General features: G+C 48.6%; 1 protein-coding gene across 2 annotated transcripts; it reads right to left on the bottom strand.

Annotated features, from left to right (window-relative positions):
- Positions 1-812: 812 nt before the first annotated feature.
- Positions 813-20,613, bottom strand: abcc5 (ATP-binding cassette, sub-family C (CFTR/MRP), member 5). Of its 2 annotated transcripts, none has more exons than XM_082502932.1 (30): positions 20,424-20,613; positions 19,483-19,614; positions 18,422-18,519; positions 18,156-18,311; positions 17,932-18,076; positions 17,616-17,849; positions 17,352-17,525; positions 16,663-16,810; positions 16,434-16,582; positions 16,241-16,348; positions 15,969-16,132; positions 15,686-15,884; positions 15,509-15,580; positions 15,294-15,418; positions 15,096-15,168; positions 14,811-15,014; positions 14,574-14,717; positions 13,582-13,675; positions 13,287-13,456; positions 13,054-13,200; positions 12,797-12,926; positions 12,434-12,716; positions 12,170-12,356; positions 3,615-3,704; positions 3,221-3,410; positions 2,956-3,115; positions 2,798-2,876; positions 2,584-2,697; positions 2,344-2,508; positions 813-1,747 (listed from the first exon to the last, which is right to left on the bottom strand). In XM_082502932.1, exons 2-30 carry the CDS (start codon positions 19,546-19,548, stop codon positions 1,646-1,648), a joined length of 4,170 nt encoding a protein of 1,389 aa, XP_082359058.1. In that variant the 5' UTR covers positions 19,549-19,614; positions 20,424-20,613; the 3' UTR covers positions 813-1,645. The 2 variants fall into 2 exon arrangements, with proteins under 2 accessions (XP_082359058.1, XP_082359057.1); XM_082502931.1 differs by having other exon boundaries at positions 20,409-20,612.
- Positions 20,614-22,348: the final 1,735 nt, after the last annotated feature.

The following is a 22,348-nucleotide window of genomic DNA, read 5'->3' as shown; positions in this document are numbered from 1 at the left end:
GACTGTGGCACTTTTTCCTGAACTGAAAGTGTCAGCTAAGCTCACGAACCCAGCTCGAGGCAGACTGCTCTGCTATTTATCGTTAACCACGTCTTTATGGTTCAGTCTTGCGCCGACTGAACCATGAGGCAGGGCGAGTCCGACTGTGCTATGTGTTCATGAAAGATGATGTTCGGGTGAAAATCGATGACGGCCCCGATCCTCTCAGAGCTTTGAGTGTTTGATGTGAGGTTTCAGTGTATTCTTGATTTCTCAGTATGTTGTTGATTCCCATTATTTATGTGTCTGCTATATTTTGTGAGTCTCGTCTTATTTTTGTAGTCTGTATGCTTCTGTGTTACGGTCCTTTCTCCATGTTTAGTCAGTAACTTCCTGTTTTATTTTGACAATCTCGTGTCTGGCCTTAGTTTTAGACCTGTAATAGATCCTGCACTGTGTGACCACGACGGGCAGGTAACGTGTCTTTAAACATGGTCAGACTGTGAGCCACAGAGAATTAAACCAGCTCTGAAAGAAAAAGGAGCTCCAGTGTCATACCTAATAAAGTGACCAGTACAGGCCTTCATTTCATCTGTGGTTTAAAAGAAGCTGATTCAGCTCCGCCCCCTTCAAGACAGTGTTCCTCTGATTGGCTGCTGCTCATAAACAGAAGGTCTGTCGTACTGCAGGTGGGTGGAGCCTCTTTGTGACAATATCCAGATCCAAGAGTAGAAAAACCTGTGAGGTAAGTTTCCAGAGGAGCTTTAACTCGTTACAAACTTCAAACGTGAACATCGAGCAGTGACCACACGACAGGAAGTAAGGAGGACAGGTGGAGTTAAAGTCAGTAGTTTATTTATAGGAACAGCTACAGAGACACGCTGACGTGTGCACAGCCCGAGCTCGAGCCCCGCACACTGCAGTCAGCATCGGTTTCTCGCTTTCACATTAAACAAAGACGTTTAAGAGAAAAAGAAACTCCATAAACGGAGGAAACAGAAACATCAGGATTAATAAATTGCTGTTTTCATGTGCGTGGGCGCTTCCGGCGTGGTCTGCAGTAAATGTCATGATGTCTAATCACGGAGCCACCGACACGAAGCCTGAGCGCAGCCGCTACACAAACACAAAGCGGCTGCGCTATGAGATTAAAAGCGGCATTTTTCACTGATATCAAACAAGTTACAGAATCATTAACAGTCCAACCGGACTAATATGTACTTACTGTGCTTCTCCTCTAGAGGGCAGCACAGGCTTCACTTACGAACTAACAATCAAATCTACACAAACGTGCAAAAAAGAGACTATAAAAATGTAGAGAAGCTCACGTGTGTCAGGTTAGAATAAAAACAGTCCTCTTTACATTCTGAACAAATTCATAAATAGCTGATCAGCTTCTGGATCAAAGGAAACCGCAGTCGAGGCGAAACAACATCGATAAAAACAACAAAGAAGATTAAAGTACAGCGTCCTTTAGCCCCGCCCACCAGACAACGTGACAGATGTTTGAAGCACTTCAGTGAGCACAGACCTGCTTCGCATCAGGTCATAAAAACGACGGTCACATGATTCGAGAGAAGAACGTCGCAAAAAAGCAACAGTAAGTCAGAGCGACTCCTGCGAGCGCCACCCTGAGGTCAGTTACAGTACAGCAGCTTCTTCGTCCTCATCCTCGCACCGAGATCTTGTTCTCCACGGCTGCCAGCATCGAACACAGCCGTGAGTTCTCATTGGCCAGCAGCTTGGACGGCTCGTCGAACTCCACCACCTGGACCAATTAGAGACAGGGAGGCAGAGCAGGTGAGAGTGTTAGCGGAGCTCGACAACACTTCAAACACAGAGACCAGATCTTCTGTGTCAGCATACGCGACACGAGCTCGTCCACACACTTATGGTCACGCGTGTGTCACTGCTCAGTGCGAGGCGTTGTCTTGGACGCAGCTCCCGGGGCTGAAAATGAACACCTGAAACCTGCACTCTCTAAAACAGACACCAGGGGGCCATACCTGTCTGTTTACAGAGGTGCGTGTTATGTCTGTTTTTTCTCTTTTACAGGAAACAAAGTTTCGATTTTGGGGTTTTATACCGCTTGTTACTTTGATTACTAATGACACAGGTGTCTAATTTATTCTAGTGTTCCATATTTCAGGGAAATAGTTCCATTCCAAACCACTCTGAGCTCCGCCTCTCACCATCTGTGCGACTTTAACGTCACAGTTTTTATTTTCATCATTTAAAGAAACAAAAACCTTCAAACTAACATGTGACTGAAGCTTCAACGTGTTTACACTGATCTGCTCACACACAACCAGCTATGCTCCTATTGGCCGCGGTGGTGCATGTCTGAGCTCCCATTGGCCGTACCTGCCCCTGGTTGAGCACCATGATGCGGTCGGAGGCCAGGACAGTGTGGAGGCGGTGAGCAATGGTCAGCGTGGTGCAGTGGTGGAACGAGCTCCTGATGGTCTCCTGGATCAGAGCATCCATCTCGGCATCCATGGCCGCGGTCGCCTCATCCAGGATCAGTACCTGAGAGAAGAACGAACCGATCAGAGACAGAGGACAGGCCAGGGGCGGAGCCACTCTGACCTCTCAGGTTCTCACCTTGCACCGTCTCAGCAGCGCACGGGCCATGCACAGCAGCTGACGTTCCCCCACCGAGAAGTTTTCTCCGTTCTCCACCACCTCCGACTCCAGCTTCAGGGGCAGCTGGGACACCTGAGGGGCACATGACGGTCATATAATGTCAGTGTTACAAACACTTGTTGCTGAAGAAGAAGAACGGCGTGTGGTACACAGTAAGCAGCGTGACACTCACACACTCCTTCATGTGACTCCTCTCCAGGGCGTCCCAGATCTTCTCCTCGCTGTACTGGTTAAACGGGTCCAGGTTGGACCTGAAACACACACACACAGTCTGAGTGTGACACCTCCTCACGGGCCTGAAGTGCCTCAGGTGCTCTCAGGTGCTCGTACCTGACGGTGCCGCTGAACAGCACCGGGTCCTGAGGGATGATGGACAGTTTGCTGCGAAGGTCGGCCAACCCGATGTCACTGATGTCCACGCCGTCGATCAGAATGGAGCCGCCACAGCACTCCACCAGCCGGAACAAGGCCACGCCCAGAGACGACTTACCTGAAGAAACACGGCAAGCATCAGCACACCGCCTTCTACAGGCAGGGAGAGGAACTACACACACACTCACAAACACACACACACTCTCTCTCTTTCGGGTCCGACCTGATCCGGTTCTGCCCACGATGCCGACCTTCTCCTTGGGTCGGATGGTGCAGGAGATCTTGTTGAGGACCAGAGGGAGGTTCTCCTGGTACCTCATCTCCACGTCCTTCATCACCAGTTCCCCTTCCTGCGGCCAGTCGGGCGGAGGGGCTCGACCTTTGACCCTGGCTGGCGCCTCCTGGGACAGGGACTGAGACACAGACGGCACATCAGAACCAGAATCCGACAAAGCCAGGAGATGCAGGTTAGAGGTACCGCCGGTGCAGCAGCTTCGTTTCAGATCCTGTCAAAAAACTACGAGTGCTTTTAATTTGGAGGAGTTTTAATCTGACAGGAACCAAAACTGAGCAGAACTGGACCGAGTGTAGAACGATCCAGCGAGGGGCAACAGTACCTGGATGTAGTGATGGATTCGTTCGACGGAGGTGAAGCGAGCTTCGGTCTCAGAGGCCAGGCGCACAGTGAACTGGAACAGACCTGTTAACTGACACATGATCCTCCACTCAGTGTTACTTCATTTCAAATACAGCACAGTTTCACAACAGCAACATCTCACAGAGCATCACACTGCAATCCTCAGCAAGGAGCACCTGGTGACAGTGGGGAGGAAGAAACCTGCGTTGGATTGACTGTCCATGAGCAGCGAGGTCAAAAATACCCGTTTACCTTAAAGGTCCTACAATCGACCAAGTATCCATGTCAATGTCACACACGGGCTGCTGTTAGCTGTCTGTAGCTTTAAATCAGCCAATGAAGCAGCCAGCGGGAGCAGAGTGGCTCACTCTGCACGCTGTCGCAGGTCATTATAACTGTAGAGAGAGAGAGAGCGCTCCACGGAGGTCTCGCCTCATAGGATGAGGATGATCCTGAGGAAGGTGGATCAGCTGAGAGCCGTGGAATAGAAGAATGGCTCGGTTCACTGCATTGGAGGGAGTGTTTACAGCAGTGGCGGTCATGGAGCCTCGCAGCAGTTACCAATGTTAGCTGCACAACAGAGCTACAGCAGCACAAAAGACTGTGTGTTATCAGCACACATCCAGCTGCCCGATTAGCACTCGCAGGAACTCTGTGAAGGCTACACGACCCACTGATGACCCGAATTCGGAACCCACGGCGACAGGACTCTGGATCAGCCCAAAACCACACAGGCAGAGCTTGTTAATGTGCTGAAGGCATCTGGGTCCACAGCCACCAAGAACACCATCGCTAACACACAGACAACATCCTAATGACTCAGAGAACCTTGGGAGAAAGTGTTGCTGTCAGATGATCAGACCTTCCCCACAGTCGGGCACGGAGGTGGCAGCATTCTTTGGTACAGAGCTGATGAGCCACATACCGTCAGCGTTGGGGAGTAAAGGGAATACATGTACCGCCATTACGTATTTAAAATACAAAATATGAGTAACTGTATTCCGTCACACTTACCGTTTAAAAGGTGGTATTTAGAATACAGTTACTTTGTTGAAATAAATGGATTATACAGCGGTCTTTTCCTGTTTCATATGTTGGGCTGTCCCCTTTCTATTTTTGGTAATTGCACGTCGGTGGAAACCCAAACAAAACACTCACTAAGAGGCTCTAATATGAACGCAACAGGCAGAGTGTTACAGGCATCACCCTAAAGAATGTAGCCTCATGGGCGGTGTAGCCCAGCTGTAAGTAAGTGTTGGGATTAAATAATTTGCAGTCTCAATAACGCTATGCTTTTTTATTAATAAGTGTTATAAAGTTATATAGTGTAGTATTAAGTGGACACAGCCCTGAAAAATAAAGGCATGAGACCATGTGCTCTTGGGAAGTAGAGAGCTGTAGACTCTCGCTCACGCTTGCCTGGGAAAATGTAGATAAGAGGGGACCATCTCTAGTGGAAAGTTACTGAGACACTGTTGTTTAGACTAGAATGAGAGAGCTTCTGTAATCAGACTGTCAGGGGCGCACCACCATTTTGAAATCCGCGGCAACGTGTCATGCAGGACGCATCTCCCCTCTAGAAGTAATGTGAAGAGAAATAAAGTTAAATGGTCTACTGAGCAGTGTTTTGTCTTCCATCGGATGCCTCTGAGGAATCAAAAAGAACTCGGTGAAGTGTTGATATTAACTACTGGGGGCTCGTCCGGGATTCCAATACGAGGCTAAGGAGGATGGATTGGGCGCAGTCTGGGGACTCAACCAGCGAAGCGAACAGAGACCAAATTGTATTCAAACTGAGCCACACTTATGGAGCTCCACGATTCTCTTCCTGGTGTTTGGTTGACATCTCCTGATGTTCCCATTTCACAGAAACAGCCTCTGTGTTTTGCCTTATATGCATCCACAGCTGTGCCACCCTCACATGGACTCTACTAACCAATCAGAAGCTTCTTTGTGTTAGAACGGCCCAGTCAAAGTCCAGATCTAAATCCAATCCAGAATCTGTGGCAAGATCTGAAACTGCTGTTCACAAACGCTGCCCATCTAATCTGACTGAGCTGGAGCTGTTTCAAAGAAGAATGTGCAAAGATTTCAGTCTGTAGATGTGCAAAGCTGGTAGAGACAGACCCTGAAAGACTGGCAGCTGCAACTGCAGCAAAAGCTGGTTCTACAAAGTATTGACTCAGGGGCTGAATAATTACGCACACCCCACTTTGCAGTTATTTATTTGTAAAACATGTTTGGAATCATGTCTGATTTATGTTCCACTTCTCACGTGTGCACCACTTTGTGTTGTCTTTCACCTGGAAGTCCAATAAAATTGATTCATGTTTGTGGCTGTAATGTGACAAAATGTGGGAAAGTTCAAGGGGCCGAATACTTTTGCACGCCACTGTAAACACACATGTAAGCTAAGAGTCTCTAAAGAAACAGCATTGTTGTTGTTCGGCTTTTCATTTCACCATTTGTTGATTCACTGGAAGAGTGAGTAACGTAATATGGGTCACGTGATCAGTTTGATATCAATCCTTTGTGATTCACCGTCATATTTACATTATTTGTACAGTACGAATGATTTGCTTTGGTACCTGGTCAAACTCCTCTGTCTGCAGCAAACTCACAGGCGGCAGCTCCCCCCCCTCTCACAGGCGTCAGTGCTGTGCTCAGTCACCTAGTGCCTGAGCTCGGACGATACCAAAATTAGGGGGAATTTATGACAGTGCGCTATGTGCTTCTAATATTGTGTGTAGCTTTTGTTTTATACAGTTGTCAGCCAGGCATCTAACTATGGAACAAATTACACTCCAAAAGACCCCGGGCTTCTGAAAAAGATGACCCGGGCTTAAGCTCAGTAAGCCACGTAAAAGTGGTCTTGAGGCCAGTCTTGGTCTCCAGACTGGCTTCGAGACATCCAACTCTAGATTCCAAGCTGGGTTCATTGGCCGCTGTAGCGCCTAGAGACTGTCTGGGTTAATTTTGGGGTTAGTAAATTAGGCTTAAAGTTGAAATTTGCCTCTAAAACCGTGTGTTTGGATTTTGCAGAGCGAGACACGCGCTCTGTATGGTGTGTTGAGTGTGAGGGAGAAGTGTCTCCCAGAGCGCAGTGAAGCAGATAGAAAGAGGAGGAGCAAATGACCCAACTCAGAGGGGAGGAGCTGAGTGTGAGGTGGATCCAAGGAGGCGCTAGGAGAAGCAGTCTGTGTGACTGCAGGGGGAAAGTGTCTAAAACGGAGAGTCAAGAGCAAAAAACAAAAAGCGGTAAATTATTATGAATTATGCATAAAAACTAAAGCAGAACGGGAGGAATTGGGAAAAGAAGGCACAGGATTATTTAAATTAGCAACAAGGGGAAATGTGTTTAAAGAATCAGGGAGAGTGTCAAATAACCAGTGATGAAATTGATTTTAAATAAATCTCTTAGTGTGTTAATACAGGTAACTACGGACCTGGATCAACCGTCCACCACGAGCACAGCAGCCGGAACAAAATGATAGATTAACATAACCCAGCAAGAATCAGCAGCTGTGGAACGGACAGCAGAGAACTAAAGGAGAAATGAAGGGTTTAAGAGTACATCGAAATTGGGTCGAGATTTGGGGCCAACTGACTTGTGGAGGTTGAGAAAGTGTCCGGAGCATCGCAACAAAAGGTGAAACAAACACACACACAGGCAGAGAAACGTGAGAGGAAGACTCCTTTTAAGGAAACACCTTTTGGAGAAAAACGGGAGCTAAGGCAGAGAGAGGCTTTGCTGGATCTGCAGCTCCACTAAACACACATACAAACCTGTCTGCAAACACACACACATGCAGCAAAAGTCAGCTTACACTCATAAACACGTCAGTACTTCTCAGCAATATTAACTTAACTTAACACACACTTGTTGTTAAAATGCTGATTTTATCCACTACTGACAAACTAAAAAAAGAGACTGGTATGACCAACCAGTGATGAAACAATAAATGTAGTGGTTAAGAGTCAAATTGTGAGATGTTTTCTGCTGCTTGAGAAACACAAGTAATTACTGTATGAAGAAAATTCTATTTTGTGGTAATATTTTAAATATGCATCTCTGTTGTCCTGTCATCCTGGTGAGCTATGAGTTCATTATATTATTTAAAAAAACAAACAAGGGGGAGAAACGCTGACACAGGACAGTGTTTCTCTGTAACACAGCAAACACAACATCATTTCCCTGTTGGTCCACTCCTCTCTGTTTATGCTTGATTACAGGCTGCTTTGCCGGCCCTGGAAGCCGAGGCTGACCTGGACTCCTGCTCTCCCCTCTACCATCTTTGACGTGGCCCTGACCAAACGCTGCAGCAGCTGGACCCACAACAACAATCTGAAAATGTCAACAGTGCTACAGGAAAGGATCTCATGCAGCGGAGATGGAGGGCGCTATCACTACACGGGGAAATTCCCCGACAGCTTCAGCTGACAGAGCTGTGATGAGACGCCCATTAAGCACGGATGAAAAGTGAGGCCGAGCAACAGAATGCTGACCTTGGTAACTCTGCATTAACACTGTGCACAGTGACGGACCAACACGGATGATCGGGCAGCAGAGAAAGGGCGTGGCAGAGACAGGAGGAGTAACTGAGCTCAAAAGGCACCTCAGAACGGACAAACACAGAAGAAGATGCAGGTTTCACCTGCAGTGAGCATGGACACTGGAGAAAGGAAGGACCGCCCCAATGGGATCAGAACCAGGATGGACAGAACTGTGAGCAGCAGCAATGGACGCAAACAGACTGAAGAGGAGGGCAGGACCCCAGGGCACGCTTCAGGCCGTGGTTTACCCCAGACACCAGAACAGGAAAGTGATGAACACACACATCTACACACACTCTGACTCAGCATGAAGTGATACACAGACAAACACATGTGCACTTGTTGATTGAGTGAGAAATGACACACACACCTAAACCGAAGTGCTGATTCACTGAGAAGTGATCCACACACAAAATACACACACACAGACCCACATACAGACTCTGTTATAAGAAGCCACTGATTACACAGAACGCATTTATGTTATCCAGAGGACACATATGTACATTTAACAAACGAGGTCTATCATTCTCTGCTCATGAAACGATGTCTGTGTGGTGAGAGTGGAGTTTCTTGCACCTGACTGCATGCCTCGGGATGTTTATGGCTGCTCAAGGCCTGGACTGAGCTGTTCACTGGGCTTCACACAGCCAGATGAGAGATATGAGGAGCAGTGGTACAGAGTGAAAATGATGAATTAACTGTGTAATGTATAATTCGGAGCACTGCATTTTCTATGATTGAGATTTGATCCCTGGAGAAACTTGATAGATCAAGTGACAGCAGGTGGAAAGACTGTCACAGAGTGACACTCAAGTCTGAGTTCAGACCAAGAAAGTATAAGAAACTAATTAAATCCAGGAGCAGTCAATGCAACTCTGCATGTTACAGCATCTGAGGTTCTAACTCGCACACAGTATTGTTCTATGGGGAACTCCTGTGAGTTTTCTGTTGATTTTTCTTAGCAGTAGGTTGAGTTTATCAGTGAGGTTTGGATTGTTTTCTTCCTCTATGAGAAAGACAGTTTTGTGCTTAGACATGTCTGCAACTGGCTCTAGTATTTGTTATTTTATTATGATTTTATGGTCTGAGATAAGGAATATGAGACGTGTGATCCAACGGTGGTGATATTTTGTGAGCTCATGATTTAAGAATCTTTTATCCAGGCCTGGAAGACTGAAATTTAAAGTTCTATCAAATATTCTTACTGGAAACTGTCGCAAAGTGTGTTTCTCCATGATTATAATGGGCTTTGGAGAAATTCACTTATATGGGACACTGATCACATGAGATAGTCCTGAGTCTGAAGGAAGATCCAGGGGGTCAGTGTTGACATTGTGGAGGACTATAAATACCTTGGAGTACACATTGACAATAAACTGGACTGGGCTAAAAACACACAGCACTTTACAGGAAGGGCCAGAGTCGTCTCTATTTTTTGAGGCGACTGAGGTCCTTCAACATCTGTCAGAAAATGCTGAGGATTTTCTATGAGTCTGTGGTGGCCAGTGCGATCCTCTATGCTGTTGCATGCTGGGGGAGCAGGCTGAGGGTCGCAGATGCCAACAGACTTAATAAACTGATCCGTAAGGCCAGCAATGTTGTGGGGATGGAGCTGGACTCCCTCAAGGTGGTGTCGGAGAGGCGGATGCTGTCCAAGATAAAGATAACGTTGGATAACACCTCCCACCCACTCCATGACATGTTGGTCAGTCACAGGAGCTCGTTCAGTGAGAGATTACCCATAATGCACCACTGAACGACACAGGAAATCATTCCTGCCTGTGGCTCCCTCTACAACGCATCCACTTAACACACTGTTTACTGCAACAGCTACACCCTTCTTGCACGTTCTTTTTCAGCTATTTATTAATAAGTGACTTTATGTATATATATGCCTGTATATATTATATATGGTGCTATTCTTAGTTGTGTATTGTCTGTCTTTCTACTGTTTGTTTATAATGCAGCACTGTAACGAACAATAATTTCCCCCAGGGATCAATAAAGGATTCTGATTCTGAGAACAGCGTGCAAGGCGAGCAGATGGACGGAGATGTAGCTAGCCACCCCTACGCAGGCTTCCAGGACATCATTACTCACTTAAAGCAGAGTTTAAAACTGAGTTTGCCACGAATAAGAAAGACATCAAACAAGAAATGAAGGACGAATCCGACGGCTTCAAGAAAGACATTAATATAAACCAGGCAGAAACGGCGAATGAGCTAGCTAGCCATGAGACCAGACTCGAACAAGCTGAAAAAAGACTGGAAGAGATGGAAAGGGGGAATATGGCCGCAAAAGACGCACTAACCCAGTCGCTCCAGCAACAACGGAGTATTCAGATGAAACTGGCTGACTTGGAAAGCCATAGCCAATTGGTAAATAGATTTGATGCACTGTGCTTTAGCGGGTTGGGACGCTCATCTTGTAACCAGAAGGTTGCTGGTTCAATCCCCAGCTCTGTCTGGTGTACTGTTTTCCCTCCTTGTAAATCTCACATTTGATGATGGACCACAGGTTCTCAATGGGGTTCAGATCAGGTGAACAAGGAGGCCATGTCATTAGTTTTTCTTCTTTTATACCCTTTCTTGCAGCCACGCTGTGGAGTACTTGGACGCGTGTGATGGAGCATTGTCCTGCATGAAAATCATGTTTTTCTTGAAGGATGCAGACTTCTTCCTGTACCACTGCTTGAAGAAGGTGTCTTCCAGAAACTGGCAGTAGGACTGGGAGTTGAGCTTGACTCCATCCTCAACCCGAAAAGGCCCCACAAGCTCATCTTTGATGATACCAGCCCAAACCAGTACTCCACCTCCACCTTGCTGGCGTCTGAGTGGGACTGGAGCTCTCTGCCCTTTACCAATCCAGCCACGGGCCCATCCATCTGGCCCATCAAGACTCACTCTCATTTCATCAGTCCATAAAACCTTAGAAAAACCAGTCTTGAGATATTTCTTGGCCCAGTCTTGACGTTTCAGCTTGTGTGTCTTGTTCAGTGGTGGTCGTCTTTCAGCCTTTCTTACCTTGGCCATGTCTCTGAGTATTGCACACCTTGTGCTTTTGGGCACTCCAGTGATGTTGCAGCTCTGAAATATGGCCAAACTGATGGCAAGTGGCATCTTGGCAGCTGCACGCTTGACTTTTCTCAGTTCATGAGCAGTTATTTTGCGCCTTGGTTTTTCCACACGCTTCTTGCGACCCTGTTGACTATTTTGAATGAAACGCTTGATTGTTCGATGATCACGCTTCAGAAGCTTTGCAATTTTGAGACTGCTGCATCCCTCTGCAAGATATCTCACTATTTTTGACTTTTCTGAGCCTGTCAAGTCCTTCTTTTGACCCATTTTGCCAAAGGAAAGGACGTTGCCTAATAATTATGCACACCTGATATAGGGTGTTGATGTCATTAGACCACACCCCTTCTCATTACAGAGATGCACATCACCTAATATGCTTAATTGGTAGTAGGCTTTCGAGCCTATACAGCTTGGAGTAAGACAACATGCATGAAGAGGATGATGTGGACAAAATACTCATTTGCCTAATAATTCTGCACTCCCTGTATCTGCAAAACCGCTCTCCAACTACAAGCATCACTGCTGTGCACCAACAAGGCTTTCTCCACCAAGTACTATGTCATATTTTACTTTGGCTGACTTCACTCAGTGATATGCAGATCAAATAATTATTTCCCTCACAGTGTTTAAACTGAGCTCTCACGTTTCTCTCACTGAAGCTGCAGGTTTCCGTGGTCTGGTTTGTGCTTCAGCACATCAGCTTCAGTCGAACCAGCCGTGAGCACAGCGCCAACAGTGCAGCTGGCTGTCTTCACAGAGCGCTCTCTGACAGCAGCTTAGCATCGATCTCGACTCTAACTGTGGGTCATTTTCATGACCCGGACGACCGTTAGACATTACTCCACTGGGGACCAGTAACGCCGTCGCATCACATCTGCAAAGGTTTAAATGTTAAAGTTACCTGGACGGCGTAGGAGATGGCGAGGCCGGCGTAGGCAGGGGAGATCTTTCCATGCATCACAACCATCATCAGAGCTGTGATGCTGATCAGAGCCACACTGATGATGTCCAGGCGCACAGCCAGCCACCGCATCGCACAGCTGAAGAGGTAGAACGGGGCCTGGTTCTGGTCCAGCAACACCTGGTACCTGGAAACAACAGCACACAGTCAGCGGTCAGAACTACATCCTGGACGTCGGAGCGGGTCATTCGGTCCGACCCAGACCTGTGCAGGAAGTCGCGGCCTCGATCATAGGCCTGCAGCGTGGCCAGGCCGTGGATGCTGGAGGTGATGTGGGACATGAAGGGAGACATCGTCACATTGTCCAGTCGCTTCAGCTCTCGTATGAAGACCCTGGAGATGCTGTGGAGCACCGCAAAGAGCAGGACCAGAGGACCCACCGCCACCAGGAACCACGGGAAAACACAGCTGATCACGCCCAGGCAGAAGAAGACCAGGATCACGTTCTGGATGAACATCTCCGCTTGGAACGGCAGACGAGTGTCGACTAGATGGAAACAGAGGAGACGGGACTCGGTTAGACCCTGGACCCGAACGGCAGCTCAGACCCTCCAGTCCCACCGTCACCTTCATCCATGTCCTTGGAGAAGCGGTTGAGGAGCCGTCCCGTGGGAGTCGTGTCAAAGAACTTCATGGGGCAGCGCAGGATCTTATGGAAGAGCTCGTCATGCAGCTTAGAGGAAGCTCGCAGGGTTCCCTGAGGAGAGACCACAAACACCACGCTGTAACAACAGGCTCGCTGTAACCACGGTAACCAGTATTTTACAAGCAGGCTGAGAGCAACTGCAGCAACAGGCCGGAGGGGACCTGGGCTGAACTCTGACCTTGACAAAGACGACCCCTCTGATGAGTTTGAAGAGCAACATGACTCCCATGGAGGAGGCGTAAATGGCGGCATATTGTTGCATCATGGGATTATCTCTCATGCTGATACTCACCGCTGAACTGTTGCCAAGGGTTACCGTGGTGTTCTGGGAAAAACGGAGAAAGAGGAGTCAGAGGGAGAGCAGGGAACAGGAGGAGACGAGAGGCGGAGAGCAGAGAGGAGGAGACGCACCCCGCTGCCCTGATTGATCCAGTAACTGAGCCACCAATGGCAGAAGGCAGAGCTTCCCACATTCAGGACAAACAGGACCACGATCAGCAGGCAGGAGGCGGAGCCACCACATGCTGACATGTACACCTGGAACACAGGCCACACCACAGCCCCGTACTGCTGCTCCTCCCCTTTAGGGTCACATGAACAGGAAATGGGACAGAAACAGAGACAGAAGGTCCCTCGTTTAATTTACCTGAACGCTGTGCTCTCTGTCACTACGAAACTTTCAATAGAGCGGATTAAAAAATCCTACCGTTGTCCTTGACGACCGGGATGTTCTTCTTCAGTGATCCTGGTTTAGCGTCCGCTGGTTTCCTCTGAGAGCTGCCATTCTTCCTGCTCGGAGCCTGAAACAGGTGAGACAGAGACAGAGACATGTGAGCTGCAGTCAGGTGAGACAGAGACAGCTGAAATACAGGTGAGACAGGTGAGATACAGACAAGTGAGATACAGACAGGTGAGACAGAGACATTTGAGATACAGACAGGTGAGACAGGTGAGATACAGACAGGTGAGAAAGACAGGTAAGATGCAGACAGGTGAGACAGAGACATTTGAGATACAGACAGGTGAGACAGAGACATTTGAGATACAGACAGGTGAGACAGGTGAGATACAGACAAGTGAGAAAGACAGGTGAGACAGTCATGTTAGATACAGACTGAGGAGACAGGTGAGATACAGACAGGTGAGAAAGACAGGTTAGATACAGACTACAGACAGGTGAGAAAGACAGGTGAGAGGCAGACAGGTGAGACAGAGACAGGTGAGATACAGACAGGTGAGACAGAGACAGGTGAGATACAGACAGGTGAAATGCAGACAGGTGAGACAGAGACATGTGAGATACAGACAGATAAGACAGGTGAGATACAGGCAGGTGAAACAGGTGAGACAGAGACAGGTGAGACACAGACAGGTAAGAAAGACATGTTAGATACAGACTACAGACAGGTGAGAAAGACAGGTTAGATACAGACTACAGACAGGTGAGAAAGACAGGTGAGAGGCAGACAGGTGAGACAGAGACAGGTGAGATACAGACAGGTGAGACAGAGACAGGTGAGATACAGACAGGTGAGACAGAGACAGGTGAGATACAGACAGGTGAAATGCAGACAGGTGAGACAGAGACATGTGAGATACAGACAGATAAGACAGGTGAGATACAGACAGGTGAGATACAGACAGGTGAGAAAGACGGTTGAGATACAGACTACAGACAGGTGAGATACAGGCAGGTACCTCAATGTGTGGTTTGTCTCCGAGCAGGAAGAGGTTAAACATGGCGGCATAGTCTCCACTGAGTTTCATCAGGTTGTCATGGTTACCCTGCTCCACGATACTCCCCTCCCTCATCAAGATGACATCATCACAGTCCACCAGATACTGCCCACCGCCACACACACACACACACACACACACAGGTCATCTCCATGGTAACCACCTGCAGAAAAGCTCAGTGGTGGCGAGGGTGCTCACCTGTAGCTGGTGGGTGACGAAGATGACGGTTTTGTGGCGAAGCTGCTTCCTTATAGCGTTGTGGAAGATGTGGCTGGCCACATGGGTGTCGAGGGCGCTCAGCGGGTCGTCCAGGATGTAAACATCCCGGTCACTGTAGAGGGCGCGGGCCAAGCTGATTCGCTGCCGCTGCCCACCACTCAGGTTGGCGCCACGCTCTCCGATCTGATTGGAGGAAAACAGCAACATAAAACGACGCATCCAGAGCCTTCTATCTACACACAGGTACACAGGAAGTGATGTCACCTCTGTGAGGTCAGCGCTGGGCAGAAGAGCGAGGTCGGTTCTGAGGCAGCAGGCGCTGATCACAGACTGAAATCTGCAGAGAGGGGGCGGAGTTAGTGTGGAACAACAGAAGGGCTTCTGTTGACTGGGTGATGTCACTTCCTGTTTGGCGTCCAGCTCAGTGTGTCAGTGTGTGATGTGCAGGTGTCTCTGCCTCACCTGTCCTCCTGATACTCCAGCCCAAAAAGGATGTTGTCTCTGAGCGTGGCGTTCAGGATCCAGGCCTGCTGGGCCACGTACGCCAGCCTTCCTTTGACCGCCACGCTGCCCTCCAGCACCGTCATCTGCCAACACATCAATGTTTAATAATGAACCGATAATGGCCAACAACCAACACTGATCACCATGGCAACAGCAGGGAAAGGAGACATCACCTGTCCCAAGATGGCTGAAACCAGCGAGGTTTTTCCACTGCCGACACTTCCACAGACGCCGAGCAGCTTCCCCTGAGCAGACAGACAGGTATGAGTGATGTCCCACCCCCACTCAGGCTCAGATGCTACTAATGCCACGCCCCCACTCGGGCTAAGGTGTGACTGATTGGTGGATACCTGCTGGATGCTCAGGTTTATGTTGTGCAGCGTGCTCTGCAGGCGCTGAGGGATGGAGGGGGTGGGCAGCAATGGAGGACACGCCTCCCCGTCTTCCTCCTCCTCCGGACTTCTCTCCTCTCCTCCTTCTCTTCCTCTCAGCAGGGAGTCCTTCACCTCCTCCTCGTCCTGCTCCTGGATGACGGCCGAGTCTCTGCACCTGGACACCAGCAAACACACACCTGAGTGCATCAGCGATCAGGGCAGATCAATACAGCTGATCAACACGAGCTCGTGGGTTTACTTTTCTCTCTGTCGGTGTCTGCTGGCCCCTCCCACACTTGGACTGGGCTGAGCGCTCTGTCCGCCTCCTTCCCACGCCAGACTGGCACCGCTAATCTCCACGGCAACCTGAGGGTTGACAGGCAGCGCTCGGACCCCATCGACCTCAGGCAACAGGAAGAGACTCTGAGGAAGGAGGGCAGGGCATAGATGAGATCAGGAGGCACAGGTGTGTGCAGGTGTTCCTGTGAACGTGCAGTACGCAGGCGTAAGTGCACGAAGTCAATAACCAACCTTGAATCTTTCCACAGCAACGGAGGCCTCGGACAGCGACTTGACAGAAAATGGTGTGACCTTCAGGGCAAAGGTCATGGCGTTAAACACCGTTACCACGGTGAAGGCCTGGATGGGTAACGGGAAAGGGCATCTGTTATCATACCAGACTGTCAACAGGTAACCGGCACAGAGAGGACATGAATTGCGGTACCTGAGCAGCTGTCAGGTCGTATCCTAGCAACATGTGGGCAGAGAATGTCGCCACGCTGGCGATGACAACAACGATGGGAGCCACGCCCACTGTGATGCTCTGGAAGTATCCCGTGAGCTCAAGGATCCTGCGCTCCTCGTCCCGGATCCCTGAAAGGAAACACAGACATGATGAGTGTTCGGCTGTGTTACCGTGGCAACCGCTGAGCGCGTGTGAGGTGAGCGCGTACGGTGGACGTCCTGCGAGAAGGCTTTGACCCAGGCATACATCTTGATGAACTTGATGTAGCTGAGAATCTCGTTCATCTTCTGAACACGCCTGTCGGTGACGGCCATGCCCTTCCTCCTGAAATACGCCGTCATCCTCGAGCTGAGCATCTAATGGCAGATCAATACATCGCCATCAATACACTTAATCGCGCTCGATAGGTGCGCCTGTAGCACGTCTGAGGCTCGTTTAAGGACAGAAACAGCTTACAGTCACAGCGCCGTCTCACACTGCCTTTAACCCTTTCACACATAGTGGTCACCACAGTGCACAGCTCTTTAAAGGCTGTTTTCTTGTATTTGTGTGAGTGTTGATGCTGTACTTGCACATAAAACACAACATTGGACACTGATGTGTCACTCCACACCCTGCCACCCACTCCAAAGGTAATCTTATCCACCTAAGTGGACGTGTAAAAAAGTCTTTGAAAAGTACATGTTTAAAAAAAATGAAGTTCAAAAATATTTTTTTCATGCCTAAAGATGAATAAAAATACTTAAGAAAAAATCTTGATTGAGGTTGTCATAATTCATGCATGAAAGGGTTAAAGAGTAATCATTTAGAAGAACACAGGTGTAGTCAGGTGAGCACAGGCGGGCTCACAAAAGGTCAAAGACTCAGTCAGACTCGGCGAGTTTTAAAGGTGCTGACCATGGTTGGGTAGAAAAGGATGAAGACGGCGGAGCCCAGCAGAGAGGTCGGTCCCAGGATGAACAGATTGTAGGCAACGCCGAGGACGGCCACCAGGGGGCCTCCTGCTAGCAAACTGCCCACGGCTGCCGCCTCAAACATCCTTTGACCGTCACTGGAGCACATGTTCACCAGCTGACAGGAAGGAAGCAAAAGATGACAGCAGAGTGAAAGGAAGTAGAAAACAATAAGAGTATTAAAGTCAGCACAGTCAGGTAACCACACCTGTCCCACAGACTTGTCCCTGATGCTGCGCAGACGCAGGATCTTCTGGAAGGCCAGGCTGAGGATGGCTCCCCTCAGTCTGGTCCCGGTCCGGTAGTTCAGGGCCCAGGTCAGAGCCAGAGACCAGGACCGCACCAGCTCTGCCGCGAGGAGACCCAGAACCAGCAGCAGCCCGTAGCCCAGGTCGGCCTCTTCCTGTTGGGTGTATTCGAGCAGACGCTTCACCACGAACGCCTGTGGGGGGTGGAGTCACTGGTTACACCACGGCAGTCTGATGGCAGTAAGGCAAACGTGATTCTGGCTCTGAGGTTCTCACCGGCCCGCTGAACCCGGCCACCTGAGTGACGGCGAGGCAGAGGATGGAGAGGAGGAGGCGTGTCTTACAGAACGCCCAGACCACTGAACACAGAGAGGCGCTCGTGCCCTTTGACCTCTGCTCTTCCTTCCAGAGAGCCCACAGCCTGTGGACACACAGTCTCACAATAACACACACATACAAACCAAAGGCTTTGAATACATGCCTTCATTAGCTCCTCCCACCTCATGCTGTTGTCATTGCAGCTTTCCCGCTGCGACACGGGCCAGACATCATCCAATAGGAGCTGTTTCTTCCTGCGGGCGCGCATGGCCAGAGGAGTCAACCAATTAAACGTCATGAAGGAGAAGAACCCAGCGCTGTCGACGGGATGACACCACCTGAGGAGTAACACACAGGTGAGTGCACCTGCCTGCCTCTTAGGGACGTACCAGGTCCTCACAATCATAGCAAAACAAATCTGTGTGTGTGTGTGTGGGGGGGGGCTTACCTGTCATCCTCTCCACCTTTGCTCTGCTCTGCATCATTGGCTCTGTCCTCCTCCAGCTCTTCACAGTGGCAGTCAGTTGATCTGTCCTCCAGTGAAACCTGACCACACGCACACAGACACACACAGACACACACAGACGCACACAGACACACACAGACACACACAGACACACACAGTACACACCTGTTAAACTTCTACTGTCTCTACGTCTTCAGCATTTAAAAGGCTAAAACCCAAACTGGTCCCCAAACACACTGACTCTATATACACAGAAGAATGTTCTCTGATTGGCTGTTAGCAGTTTGCTGCAAACCTTCAGGTAACCATGGTAACAGGACCGATGTGTGTCTCATTGAGTTTCAGGACTAGCATCATGTGGCTGAGGGTCCTTAAAGAGAGACAAGTCTCTGTGTGTGGCTGCAGCCTCCTCTCTGAGCACGCTCACTCACAGCAGCAGAGCTGCATCCACCGAGCACGTTCAGAGCTCACGTTCCTGCCTCGTGATGCCTACACACATAACTTCCATTCACTCGCCCTCGGCCAATCAGGTGCCTCATAGACCCTGAGACTCAGAGCCTCAGCCAATCACACAGCGGGGTCCTCAGCATCGGGAGTGGGCGGGGCTTCGTTATATAAACAGACTGCAGCTTTGTCTGCTTTTTATTTAGCAGTGCAGTAGAAGCTTTTATTTTGAAGCAGAAGCTCACGTTTCCTGTCTGATTTCTGATCACATCATGTATTAATTGAATCTGATCAGTTATTTATTGATTACTCAGATATTCAGGTCCGCAGAGGGTTTAATGAGTTCATCAGTCACACTGATGAACACTGATCAATCGCTTTGGCTGTGATTTCTGGTGCAGTGGTCACTTTATTAGGAACACCTGGAACGTCCACAGGTGTTCCTGTTTCTGACCTGACCTGGCTCTAGGTTTTTCCACTGATCAATAGAAAGTATTGATCAGCAATTGCTGTTGAGGTGACCTGGCTTCACTGTGCTCCCAAATGCAATATCGATGCAGTACTACTGCCCTCCTGAGTGGCTGTACCCGAGTACTCACCTGCAACCCCGGCAGAGCGCCGCAGGAGGACCCCGACTCGCTCTGTCCAAAGTCATGTTGTTTCATCTTCTATCAGACCACATGGGACCGTGACCTCTGACCCCGCAACACCAACAACCTCAGGAAAAGCTCCTGAAGACAAAAACAGATACACATTAAAAACACTGCAGTAAGACTACTCCAAATATTACATCTAGCAGTACTACAGTGATGCCAAGACTGTAGTACCAGTTGCACCAGCATAAATATCACAGTAATACTGCAATACATACTACAGTAATACTGGACTATATCCCGCAGTAATACATGAGTAAATACTGTCTTTACAGTGATATAAATATTGCAATACAATCTGAAAACGCTGCATTAATAGTTGCACTGCACAAATTGCACTACTACTGTAGTAATTCTGCAGTAAATACTACATTAGTACTACTAAAAATATTTCAATACTACCTTAATAAATACTCCAGTAAGTAACTAAGTGAGAACGCTGCAGGAACATTTGAACAATTACTACAATAATACTTCAAATACTGTAAAATATTCTGTAAAAAACTTAAAATACTGTAAATACTGGAGGAACGCTGCTTCTGCCTTTAAACCGGTAGGAGTACTGTAGTAGTACTGGTTTAAATACTACAGGCACACTAGTATAGATACTGTGATAGAATTAATATAAATAACACAGGATTATACTGCAGTATTAATGCTATCAACACTGCAATTGTACCAGTATAAATACTGCAGTAGTACAGGTATAAATACGGTTATGGTAGTAGTATAAATACTGCATCTCCTCCAGAATAAGGTGACGGGCTATGGCTCCTTCACAATAAAAGCCTGTGATGCTGCCGTTAGAGAACAGGCTGTCCTCGCGCTCGGACACGGGCAGAGAGGAGCTGCTGCCCGGTGTCCGGGCTCACCTGTGCGGGTCTCACTTGTCCGTCCGTTCCACAGTCTGCCCGCGTTCCCGGTGTGAGCGCAGCCTCGGTCACTGTCCTCCTTCAGGTCCGCGGTTCTCTGGTAACTGAAGCTGCGGCTCAGCAGTAGCAGCGGTGATGCGCGGGGCAGCATGGGAAATGGAGTTTAATCCGACCGAAGACCCCCCCCTCCCCCCGACATGACGTCAGCACCGACGTGATCCCTCAGTCTGGTCTGTCAGGGCGCTCGCGCTCACTGATCAATCCCACAAACCTCATCCTGGTCATCTGAGTCACGTGACAGCACCCAGCCTGCACTCACCGTGCGGAGGGAGGGAGGGGACTGGAGTACCAATTTACAGATTTTGTGTAGTTGTGCTATATTAATATGTCAATATTAAAAACTGTGGATTTGAAATCTTTGGTTTCTCAGTGTGATCACATCATTACACATCAGCAATACACAAGTTAGTAACAAGTACAGTATCATGTATCATCAACCATGTGACCCTTCTCCCAGATTCCCTTGAGACTGAGGCTGTGTCCCAATTCAGGGTCTGCAGCTTAACGGTCCACAAGGGCCGCATGATCAAAGACAGCTCAGGCCGGAAGTGAGAGGCTTGTGAAATGGGACGGTCTAGCCTCCGTCGCGCTGAAAAGGTTGCCTAGCGAACAAGATACTAACAGCTGGAAACGTTTCAGACACCTTTGTTTGACAGAAATGAAGGAGAAAACCTTTTGTTCCAACACCTTCTCACTCCCAACTCGGCACATGTGTGAGGCATGGTCAGGCTCCCTCTGCGTCACTTATCGACGCGCAGGGCCCTCTCATTGAATACTATAGAGCTCCCTAAACGTTGCTTATTGACGACAAGAGATTAATATAATATATATATACATATACATATATACATACATACATACATACACAGTGGGGCAAAAAAGTATTTAGTCAGCCACCGATTGTGCAAGTTCCCCCACTTAAAATGATGACAGAGGTCAGTAATTTGCACCAGAGGTACACTTCAACTGTGAGAGACAGAATGTGAAAAAAAAATCCATGAATCCACATGGTAGGATTTGTAAAGAATTTATTGGTAAATCAGGGTGGAAAATAAGTATTTGGTCAATAACAAAAATACAACTCAATACTTTGTAACATAACCTTTGTTGGCAATAACAGAGGTCAAACGTTTACTATAGGTCTTTACCAGGTTTGCACACACAGTAGCTGGTATTTTGGCCCATTCCTCCATGCAGATCTTCTCGAGAGCAGTGATGTTTTGGGGCTGTCGCCGAGCAACACGGACTTTCAACTCCCGCCACAGATTTTCTATGGGGTTGAGGTCTGGAGACTGGCTAGGCCACTCCAGGACTTTCAAATGCTTCTTACGGAGCCACTCCTTTGTTGCCCGGGCGGTGTGTTTTGGATCATTGTCATGTTGGAAGACCCAGCCTCGTTTCATCTTCAAAGTTCTCACTGATGGAAGGAGGTTTTGGCTCAAAATCTCACGATACATGGCCCCATTCATTCTGTCCTTAACACGGATCAGTCGTCCTGTCCCCTTGGCAGAAAAACAGCCCCATAGCATGATGTTTCCACCCCCATGCTTCACAGTAGGTATGGTGTTCTTGGGATGCAACTCAGTATTCTTCTTCCTCCAAACACGACGAGTTGAGTTTATACCAAAAAGTTCTACTTTGGTTTCATCTGACCACATGACATTCTCCCAATCCTCTGCTGTATCATCCATGTGCTCTCTGGCAAACTTCAGACGGGCCTGGACATGCACTGGCTTCAGCAGCGGAACACGTCTGGCACTGCGGGATTTGATTCCCTGCCGTTGTAGTGTGTTACTGATGGTGACCTTTGTTACTTTGGTCCCAGCTCTCTGCAGGTCATTCACCAGGTCCCCCCGTGTGGTTCTGGGATCTTTGCTCAC

The sequence above is a fragment of the Aulonocara stuartgranti genome (assembly GCF_965226115.1).
Source record: "Aulonocara stuartgranti genome assembly, chromosome: 14".
NCBI classification, from domain to species: domain Eukaryota; kingdom Metazoa; phylum Chordata; class Actinopteri; order Cichliformes; family Cichlidae; genus Aulonocara; species Aulonocara stuartgranti.
Note: the sequence above shows the minus strand (reverse complement) of the source record. Positions and strands in the feature narration are given on the sequence as shown.

Bases quoted from the DNA above. Each gene is read 5' to 3' on its own strand.
- abcc5 (XM_082502932.1), bottom strand. From the start codon at position 19,548: ATGAAACAACATGACTTTGGACAGAGCGAGTCGGGGTCCTCCTGCGGC. The intron at 12,927-13,053 runs GTCAGAGTTCAG...GTCTCTCCTCAG, and splicing joins GAGGGGTCGTCTTTGTCAAG to GGAACCCTGCGAGCTTCCTC. The intron at 3,116-3,220 runs GTCGGACCCGAA...GTGTTTCTTCAG, and splicing joins CGTGGGCAGAACCGGATCAG to GTAAGTCGTCTCTGGGCGTG.